The sequence below is a fragment of the Orycteropus afer genome, unplaced genomic scaffold (genome assembly GCF_000298275.1).
Source record: "Orycteropus afer afer isolate SDZICR_OR568_19922 unplaced genomic scaffold, OryAfe1.0 scaffold00020, whole genome shotgun sequence".
NCBI lineage: Eukaryota > Metazoa > Chordata > Mammalia > Tubulidentata > Orycteropodidae > Orycteropus > Orycteropus afer.
This window is the reverse complement of record NW_006921607.1, coordinates 5,223,309-5,233,707: the sequence shown is the minus strand read 5'-3', so window position 1 is coordinate 5,233,707 and position 10,399 is coordinate 5,223,309. Positions and strand designations below refer to the sequence as shown.

The 10,399-nt window shown below is 49.2% G+C and overlaps 1 protein-coding gene across 1 annotated transcript; it reads right to left on the bottom strand.

The window, feature by feature from the left end:
* Positions 1-4,516: 4,516 nt before the first annotated feature.
* Positions 4,517-10,148, bottom strand: SLC52A3 (solute carrier family 52 member 3). Its single transcript, XM_007934703.1, has 4 exons — positions 9,582-10,148; positions 7,799-8,301; positions 5,225-5,348; positions 4,517-4,729 (listed from the first exon to the last, which is right to left on the bottom strand). The coding sequence occupies exons 1-4, from the start codon at positions 10,146-10,148 to the stop codon at positions 4,517-4,519; spliced, it is 1,407 nt and encodes a 468-aa protein (XP_007932894.1).
* Between the last annotated feature and the right edge of the window lie 251 nt (positions 10,149-10,399).

Here is a 10,399-nt window from a genome sequence, read left to right as displayed (position 1 = left end):
CAGCTTCCATGAAGGAAACCCAATGGAGCTCAACTCTACTGTGTAACACAAGAGGCCACCATGGGTAGGAATTGACTCCACAGCAATGGGTCTGGTTTGAAGATATCAGCTCGCCCTCTCACTAGGCTCCTGGCAGAATATATGAGCATGGATAGCACCATACTCGACACTGCCTTCTGCATCTACTTTGTCTGTATGTGTGTTTAAGAGATTATTTTGCTCAGTATCCATTCCAATGGTTTCTTGGAGGAAACCATTGGAAACAACCCAATGTTTTTGTGAGGGCAAGTACAAGAAACAAGAAAACAAAATAAAACAGCAACAATCAACTCCTTAGTACAAAAAGGGAAAAACATCTCTCCTTCCTTTTTCTTAGAGCATTTACTTTACCAAACTTGTAAACTCTTTCTCTGCCCTGTGAGATGTATGTAAACCTTTTGAACCACTAAACAAACCTTTAGCCAGTTTCACAACCCTGGAATGTTTTTCTCAAGGAGCTGGGGACATCTCTTTGGAATGGAGTAATGGAGTAATGGATGGATTCTGACTCATAGCAATCCATAGGATAGACTAGAACTGCCCCTATAGGGTTTTCGAGGCTATAAGTCTGTATGGAAGCAGACCACCTCATCTTTCTCCCATGGAGTGGCTGGTGGGCTTGAACCATTGACCTCTGAGTTGGCAGCCAACTGCTTAACCATGGTGTCACCAGGGTTCCTTCTTGAGGAATATAATGCCCATATTTCCCAGTCTCAGTGGGAGGGGAGAAGCTGAACTTGCTTGCCTGGCTCTGAGTTGTAGAATGACCTACTAGGATAAAGATATGAGTTAGTTTTTCCTTGGGTAAAGGTGATTCATTAACACAGATGGCCACCCCTCTTAGCAGGTGAATTCAAGCTGAACCATGTGTGACAAATGGTGCCGTCTAGTCTTCTAGTCCTGAGGACTAAACCCAAACCAAACTCACTGCCATTGAGTTGATTCCAACTCATCGCAACCCCCATTGGGGGTTTCCAAGGCTGTCAGTCTTTACAGAAGTAGACTGCCTCCTCTTTCTTCCTCGGAGTGGCTGGTGGGTTCAAGCCACCAACTTTTGGTTAGCAGCCAAATGCCTTCGCCACAACACCACTAGAGCTCCTGACCTGAAGACTGGCTATCATTTATCTTGAGATCAAGTATGTGATAGGTTGTATCTCCCTGGCTATTTAAAAGGGTGACATTTCTGGTTTGCAATCTCTTCAGTGGATTGCCTGTGATGGGTCCACAGTCTGTTTTAACATTAATTTAATAATAAAACTGTTTTCTTTCTTTTCTACTTCTGTGGAGAGGTTTACTGGGTTGGCAGCAGATTTTGCTTTTAACTATTTCCCAGCACCTTCAAATGTTCTCTATTGTTCTCTAACCAAGCCCATTGCTGCCAAGTTGACTCACCTCTTGGTGACCCTGTGTGTCACAGAGCAGAACCGCTCCATTGGGTTTCCTTGGCTGTGATCTTCAAGGAAGCAGATTGCCGAGCTGTCCTTCTGAGGTGCTTTTGGGTGGGTTCAAACTGCCCACCTTTAGGTTTGTAGTCAATGCAAACTATTCGTGCCACACAGGGACCTTCTTTCCATGCAGGCCTGGTTAGATTGTAGCACCTCCACATGGTGGAATACCCATGACACAGTTTAAGAACCTTGACTTTGATTTCACTGTTGGGTGAAAAGTGCAAGGCACATGGTGGTTTATGACTTTTTCTGTACAAAGAGGTTCGAGAATGAAAACTCTTTGTATGTGTATTTGCATAAATAATCTTTCATGTGTGTTATTATTTATGTGTGTGTTGAAAGGAGGTGGGCAGGTGGGGGAGGAGAGAGGGACAGAGACTTTTTGTTGTATACCGTGTTATATTTTTTGATTTTTGAAACGTGTGATTGCATTTCCTATTCAAAACAATAAGTTAAAAAAGGATGGTGGCAGTAAGCAAGCAATAAAACCAAACAGACCATTAACAAAAATGAGCCCTAGGACTTGACATTCTCTAAGTGTTTGACTCTGTCTATTTCAGAGCTCAGTCTGGACTTCAGATTAAAAAAAAAAAAAAAAACAACTCACTGCCTTGGAGTCGGATCTGATTCACAGTAACCCCTCCTTGGGTTTCCGAGGCAGTATTACTATGGAAGTAGATTGTCCAACCTTCCTTTCAAGGAGTGGCTGGTAGGTTTGAACCTCCAGCCTTCTGGTTAGCAGTTAAATGCCTCCTGCACTATGCCACCAGAGCTTCCGGACCTCAAATTAGAACCAACTAAAAATGGATTGTTATCAATACATTTTTTGGGGTTCATGTTGGACTTTTCCTTTGAAGGCTGATCTGAGTGTAAAAGCAGTGAATGTATTAATTAACGAAACAAAAGAGCAAAAAGTAAAACAAAACAATTAGGTAGGCCATGCTCCTCTCTCTGCACCTCTCTTGCTCCTAGGTGAATTACTTCTGTGACGGTTACGGTGAGGTGTTGACTTGACTAGGCCATGATTCTCAGTGGTCTGGCAGGCATTATGTGATCCTCTATTTCATGATGTGATGTGAGCAGCTGAAAGGGAAGTTTCCTTGGGGGTGTGGCCTGCACCCAATATACATGAGTGTTCTGGCAAAGCTTGTTCTCTTGATCCTGGATCTGACTTGTCATCCTCTGACCTCTGGTTCTTGGCATGTGAGCCAGCAGCCTGCCATCTGACCTGCAGATTTTGGGATTCACCAGATCCCACAGCTCTGTGAGCCAGCAGCCTGCCACCTGACCTGCAAATTTTGGGTTCTTCAATCCCTGCAACCACATGAGCAAGAAGCCTCCAACCTGACATCTGACCCACAGATTTGGGACTTGTCAGCCTCCACAACTTTGTGAGCCATTTCCTTCAAATAAATCTCTCTCCCTATGCTTCACTGCCTTTGTTCCTCTGGAGAACCCTATGACAGTTTCCAAGGATCCTAAAGTCCAGCCCCTCTACATGGTGGGGAGCCCACCTTCAGAGGAATCCCCTAAGGCATTTCCCTCTGCCTCCCAGGAGGCCACTTACTGTCCAAGGAGCAGGCCTTCGTGGGCCAGGAAGAGGCATGAGGACCACAATGTCCCTCCACACAGGGACTTGGGAAGCCATGACGGCAGACCCATCATAAGCCATCTCCTAGAAACTCCTCTGGGAGGAAAATGGGAAAAGGGACATGGGGCAAGTCACCTCTCCACCCCTCTGGCATTTCTAGGTTGTGTTAAGTGTCACTCTTATTATTACCTTTGGGAGGTCAGATCAGGAAATGACCCAAGAGGGCTTGCTACATGCTGGGGGCCTCTTTCCTTCATCCTGGGACAAGCCTATGAGATAGATGCTATTTGTTATAAACCCATTGTACAGATGAGGAAACAGAGTAACAGAGAAGTGAAGTGACTTCCTCAAAGTCATAGCTTGTGAGGGCCAGCTAACCCAGATGTTTTCCTTCCAACATGCCTTGTCCTCGTGTCTGACTCTGGTTGGATGCTGTAAAGCAGTTAGTTATGTGTCAAGAGCCAAAGGAAAGGAGATCTGGCACAGTGGCATCTCAGGACTGTGACACAGAGTTGGGTAGAGTTGTGCTTTGTGTTCTCAGTCCCCCAGGAGACCTGTTGCACTCCCCATAGTTCCAAATGGGTTTGTGTTGATGGTTCATGTATTCAGGTTCTACCTCGCCCCCCCACCCCTTGCTCTGTGACCTTGGGCACACTCCTTGTGCAGTGTAGTAAATCACTTAGTGTGGCTTTTCTACCCATAAGTCTTTGTAAACTCCAAGGTGGGATTTTCTATGAGCAACTGAGGAGCTATCCACCTGGGTTATTTCTGTTGGGCCTGACACAATACAATGTTCTGGGAGGTTCCCACTCTCTCTCACATGCTTAGAGTTCTGATGCTGTGATTGGCTAGTTTGACCACCCTGCCAGGCTCAAAAGGAGGCCTCCTGGAGGCAGAACTCTCTCTGATTGCTGGTGGAGGAAGATGTGCTGCCGAAAGAGACACGCGCCCCTGAAAGAGACACATGCTGCTGGGAAAGACACGCAAGAGACACGCATTGCTGAGTGAGACACCAAGGGACCAGCACTGCTGGGAAATAGACTGTGAGAGACTGTTGGCTGAGGGACGGTGGGCTGGGAGAGAGACTGAGCGTTCTTCCTGAACTTGAGTTGTAGCCTGGTGCTTCCCTAATAAATCCCGTAATCCGTGAGTTCTGTGTGGCCACTGCAGCGAATTATCGAACCCAGGAGAGAGGTGGTGGGTGCTTTGGGAGGAACGGTTGGTGAAAGGGCTGGAGGGAGGCAGCATGTCTGGCCTGGCAGGAATAGGCCTTGGGTTACTGCTGGTAATCCTGTCTTCCTCTTGTGGGATTAGAGAAGGTCAGAACATGTGGCCTCCTTGTCGTTTTTGCACCTTGCTTCTCTGGGTGTTGGTGTCGAGGTGTTAGTAACGGGGGTAAGGTTGGTGCCTTGTGACGTTTTGTGTGTCTCCTGCTGGTCTAGGTGGAACATTGTAGGCTGCAGAAGTCTGCGGAGGAGAAGAGCCTCCACACGTTGACCAGGGGGAACATAAGCAGTGCTCCCACCAGCGAGCCTAGCTGCACGGTTGCTCCACACCACAAGAGGGCGCTGCGGCTATGGTCATGCAGGATCATGCCCAGCATTGCCTTGACGTAGCTCAGACAACCAGAGAATAGCACCCATGAGGACACCTGCAGAGATGGGCAAGGAGCGATGCAGAGTGTAGGTGGCTTGTGGGGGTGAGCCCCAGGGATGAAGGACACTCATAGGATGACCCAGTCGGGCTAAGGGAACTGCTCAGACTAGCCTCTAAGTGCAAAAAGAGCCTCATGGGGTGACCCCATAGGGCAAAGGGGCCCCATGAGTTGACTCTCCCCAAGGGCAAAAGAGTCCAGTGGTTTTTCTGGCCCCCATGATAAAGTCAAAAGTACCCAAGAGAAGGTCACTGTTGACATACACAGATGGTGAGACTGTGGGATTCAGAGAGGCTTGGCTGTGACTTGAACCAGGTACCTTACCTCTCTAAGACCCACCCTCAAATAAGAACTGTCCCTTCCTCCTTCCCTACCCTACCCAGGGCCTCTGGAGAGACATTGGTCAAAGGCTGTTCCCTGGGGTTTCCTGAGGGGGTGGCTAGGAGGTAAGGGCCAACAGAGGGGAGAGCAGCCCCCAGATCAGATACTTACAATGAGGACTTCACCACTCCAGTGGCCCTGCAGGAGGGGGCAGGGGCTCATCACAGCCATGGCCATGTTGTAGGACCCAAACCCAGTCCCAAGCACTGCGAGGACCCCCAGGAACGGCAGAGACCTAGGACAGAGTGGGAAAGGTGAGAAACCTACCTCTGCCCCTGCCCTTTCCCAGAGTCCATGTGGCATGGCCACCATCTCCAGGGTTAGACCCATGCAGAAACTTCCAGGCCAGTGCAGTGGGGTGGCGGGGTGGTGGGGGTGGAGGTGGTGTCAATGAGGCTCCAAAGGGGAGGGCTGGCCCAAATCACACCGAGTATTAATGGTGGGGCCTAGCATCCCAGCAAGAGAAATAGAATGGGCTGTGGTGTCAGATGGACCTGGTTCAAATCTCAGTTGCACCATTTAAGCTGGGAGCCTCAGCAGAGCTGTGATGACCTGCAGGAACAGAGTGTGCACAGCCTGACTCTGGCCCAGGGCCCCATCTTCTATCTTTCCCTTATCTGCTGCTCTTCCTCCTGTAACATTCCTAAGCTCAGCCAGGAAACTGGGCCAACTAGAAGGTGGCTTGGATCCTAGCACTAACACTGCAGGTATGCTGGATGACCTCAACTGACCCCATCCCTCTCTGGCCTCACCTACCCCTATCAGCAATAAGATGTCTGCATGATCTCCAGGGGTGTTGGTGGCCCATTGACTGCAAGGAGCATCACTCTACAGGGCATTGTCCATGCAGATTCCAAAACCAAAAAACCAAATCCACTGCTATTGAGTCGATTCTGACTTACAGGACCTAAAGGACAGAATAGAAGTGCCCCATAGGGTTTTCAAGGCATAATCTTTATGGAAGCAGATGGCCACATCTTTCTTCCGCAGAGCAGCTGGTGGGTTCAAACCACCAACCTTTTGGTTAGCAGCCAAGCTCCTTAATTACCGCACTACCAGGGCTGTATGACAGTTGAGGACGCTGTCTTTCATTTGAGGTCCTTGTCCTTGCTCTCCAGGATGCCAAGACTAGTCTGCCCTGCCTCTAAGGACACTTTCTGCTCCAAGATTCTTGGCTTCCATGACTTCAGTTCTGTAATTCTAGGCTTCTCAGACTCTGCAGGTCTGTGGCCTCTGATCCTGCTACTCCAGAAATCTCAATCTTTAAAACTCTCATTTTAAAGCCTTGTCCAGGGGTGGCTTATGTCCTCACCACTGGTACCTATGAATATGGCCTTACTTGGAAATAGGGTCTTAGTAGATGTAATTAGTCAACATGAGGTCATACTGGAGCACGGTGAGCTCTAATCCAATGTGACTAACCCACTGCCATCAACTCACTGCCATGAAGTCGATTCCAACTCATAGAAACCCTCATTAGGTATCCAGGGCAGTTAATCTTTTTTAGAAGTAGATTGCCCCATCTTCCTTCTGTGGAGCGGCTGGTGGGTTTGAACCACCAGTCTTCTGGTTAGCAGTCAAATGCCTTAGGCACTACGCCACCAGAGCTCCTTAATCCAACATGATCTGTGACCTTATGAAAAGAAGAGACACAGATGCGAGGGAAGATAACCATGTAAAGATAGAGGCAAAGATTGGAGTTATGCTGAAACAAACCAGCGCATGCCTGGGACTGCCAGAAGCTAGAAGCAGCAAGGAAAGATCTTCCCCTAGAGCCTACAGAGACAGCACGGTCCTACCAGCACCTTGATTTTGGACACCCAGCCTCCAGAACAGCCCAAGAATAAGTTTCTGCTGTTTGAAGCCACCTTCGACTCTGTTACAGCAGCCACAGGAAACTAGTATAAGCCCCAAGGGAGAAAATCCAGCTTCCTGGAAGGCTGACATGTTCTGTCTGACTCTCCTGTCCTCCTTCCTGGTCTGGGGGAGGTGGCTGTATGCAGATGGGGGTGGGCAGGTCGAGCAAGGCCAAGCAAGGCAGAAGGGTGGTTCGCAGGCTCTTAGATCTACAATGTTATGACCCCAAGGCTGGCATTTCTCCTAGTGGGCTCTGAAGCTCCTGCATTAGAACCACCTGGGTTGCTTATTGAAAACTCCAATACCAGGTCTAAACTCAGGCTCATTTTGCACTGTACCTAATTCCTCAGTCGCTCTTCTAGAACTGCAGCTCCAAAGGGGCCAGCTGTGGGCTGGAATCCTGGGAACTGGACCAGGTCATGCCCTTTCTCTGAGCTTCAGTTTTCTCATTTGTAAAATAGGAACTGCCGTAGCTGCCTCCCATGGGGCTGATGACAATCATGGCTGACATGTTCATAGGACATGCTGTGGGCCTCTATGATCTTTACAAAATTAGCTATTTCATCTCCTAGCAACTCCCTTGAGGAAGTGGGAGCTCTTATGATCCCCATTTTCCAGATAAAACTCTCTGAGGCACAGAGAGGTGAAATGATTGCCTAGCATCACACAGCAGAGTGGCAGAGCTGGAATTTGAATTCAGGTAGTTCAAATCCAGAAATATGTTCTTAATCCCTGTACATACACCCTAAGAGATGGGACTTGGAGAGCTGAGTTCTCGAGTGACACCCTCCCCCAATCAGGATTCCCCAGGGCCAGATGGGGCAAGACCTGCTAGGCAGGAACATGGAGAAGAAGCAGGCGAGAGGGTTGGCCATGGAGCTAAGGGTGGCAGACAGGTGGTAGGTGACGGGCCCATAGGACAGGCAGGAGTAGGTCTGCACGGAGGGCAGCACGCCATTGGTGAGTGCATTCACAAAGGCCACCAGGAGGTAGATGAAGGTCAGGTGAGCTGGGTGGAGGAGGACTGTCTTCTCCTCTAGAGGCCCCTGGTCCTTGCTGCTGTCCACTGGGCCTGGGAGACTCAAGTGCTTCTCCTGTGTCTGAACGGAGTGGAGGGTGATCTGGGAGCTGAGGAGGTCCTTGGTGGAGGCCTCCAAGTTCTTGGGTTGGCGTTGGAGGAGGAAGAAAGCGACTAGGCAGGAGGCCATCATGAAGGAGAGCAGGAGAAAGAAGACCAAGGGTGAGAAGTTGGCAGGGAGGTAGCGGCTTTCCAGGTGGGTAGTGGAGGCTGCAGTTCCTGTGAGGTCAGACACAAGAGCGCTGCTGGCTTTCTGGGTAAAGACAAGACAAGAGTCAGTTAGGCCCCTCATCTCTCCTCATCCAGAGCAAAAAAGAATGAAGAAAACCAAAGACACATGGAAACAACTAGTCCAAGGGACACCCACGATCCTCATCCTGTATGACCATGAGACCAGAAGAACTAGACAGTGCCCAGTTACTACTGTCAACCACTCTGAGGGGAATCTGTGCAGGAGATCCTGGATGGAGTGGGAGAACAATGTGGAACAAAACTGAAAATCACTTAAAAAAAAAAAAAAATCAGGTTTGCTGGTCTGATAGAGCCTGGTGAGACCCCTGAGACTATGGCACCTACTTGCCCTTCAGGTCTGGAATTGAACTCACTCCTGTGGCTTCCAGCCAAACAATAGGCAGGCTTCTGGGTGAACATTTACATCAGGTAGATACGCTCCTTGGAGCGGTCAACCATGGGAGAACAGAAGGGCAGTGTTTGCACAGGGAAATGGTTCAGGGGATGGCAGTGTAGAGGAAAGAAGGAGACAGGGAAGAGGTAACTATGGGGAGGAAGTGGGAAGAGAGCTGTTACATTATAGGGAATTGTAGTCAGTGTCATGAAACAAAATGTGTATGAATTCCTGTACGGAAAATGAATTTGCTCTGTGAACTTTCACCCAAATCACAATAAAATTTTTTTAAAAAGAGTCAGTCAGACCCCTGGATGATAGCAGGATAGAGGTCAGTCAGGTTCCTGAGTGATGTCAGGACGAGGGTTGATCAGATCCCTAGATATAAGATATTGAAGCAATGTCGAAAATCTATGGTTCTCTGTCTTGATTGCGCCTGAGGAATTTTGACAAAATACAATGTCACAATCCTTTATTTGTAATTCTTAAATCCAAAAGGCTCTAAAAATTGAAATATTTTGCAGATCTCGTTGCCTGCAACCCTTGAACAGATGTGTGTCTATTATTTACAACCCTAATTGGCCCTCTGGGTGTGGATGCTAATGGGCTGTGAGCAAACGGTGTCACTGTGCTGAGTCACTGAGTGCCCTGCACTGTCGGGAACCAGGGAAGCATGTTCTCAAGTCTGAAAACCCCAAATTCAAAAATACCCCTGGCCCCATGCATTCCAGATAAGCCCTGCCCTCAGAGATTCTTGCTGAATTGTTCTGGATGGGAGTAGATTCCCCAGGGGATCCTTACAGGTAAGAACACTGGTTTACACAATGTCTAGGAAACACAAGCCCTTTGCATGATCTGCTCATGATCAGTCCCAGAGTGATTCAATGGCTCTGGGTCCTGCCAGGTACCTGTGTGATGCCAATCATTCCGTTGGTTACAGGACTTGGGGTGATATCTGCTGTGTCGGTGATGTTGACGCAGGTGGTAAGACCTGAGCCCTGAGCAAGAGCCACCAGGGCAGGCAGGAGGCCACTGAGTCCTTCGCCCACAAAGAAGGTGGTGAGGTAGCGGGCAGGCAGCTGGCTCATGAAGGGCAGGAAGGTGACAGAAGAGGTGCAGTCCACCAGGGCCAGGAAGAAAGTGAGAACCAAGAAGGCAATGCTATGGTGGCCATCCAGCACCCAGGAGGTCATGTTCCAGAGGAAGGCGAAGAGGACACAGGTTACGGTACCCACACACAGCATGGTGAAGATGACAGGCACCTCGGGAAGGCAGCTGGGCCGGAAGTGATGGAGCAGGGTGACCAGGAGGGGGCCGATGTTGGCCAGCTGGATGACCACCGTGAGGTAGGAGGGCAGGTACCAGCCCTCAGGCAGCTCTGTCACCAGCAGGGGCAACTCTACCCAAAGCCCATTGATGGCTACCCAGGAGCCCGTTCCAAAGACGCAGACCAGCAGGTGTATCAGGAGGGCCATACTGGTGTCTACCTTGTACCAGAGGCTGCTGCCTTCTCAGGTCAGCCTGCAGCAGGGAGGACAGACAAAGATACCAGGTAAGCAATGCTAAGTTTACAGTCTAGCAAGAGATGGTGCTTTGGGGCCCAGTGTTTTCTCTTGTCACCCCCCTCTCCATGAACAAACTGGCTTCTTAGGAGCAGAAAACACAGGCAAATTCCTTTACAACTGGGGAAAGCCTTCATAAACATGACTCATACATCTAGAAAGAA

Excerpts from the sequence above, each read along its gene's own strand:
- SLC52A3 (XM_007934703.1), bottom strand. The coding sequence starts at position 10,148 with ATGGCCCTCCTGATACACCTGCTGGTCTGCGTCTTTGGAACGGGCTCC. Across the intron at positions 8,302-9,581 it reads GAATGATTGGCATCACACAG|AAAGCCAGCAGCGCTCTTGT; the intron begins GTACCTGGCAGG and ends GTCTTTACCCAG. Across the intron at positions 5,349-7,798 it reads TCCATGTTCCTGCCTAGCAG|GTCTCTGCCGTTCCTGGGGG; the intron begins GTCTTGCCCCAT and ends ACTCTGTCCTAG.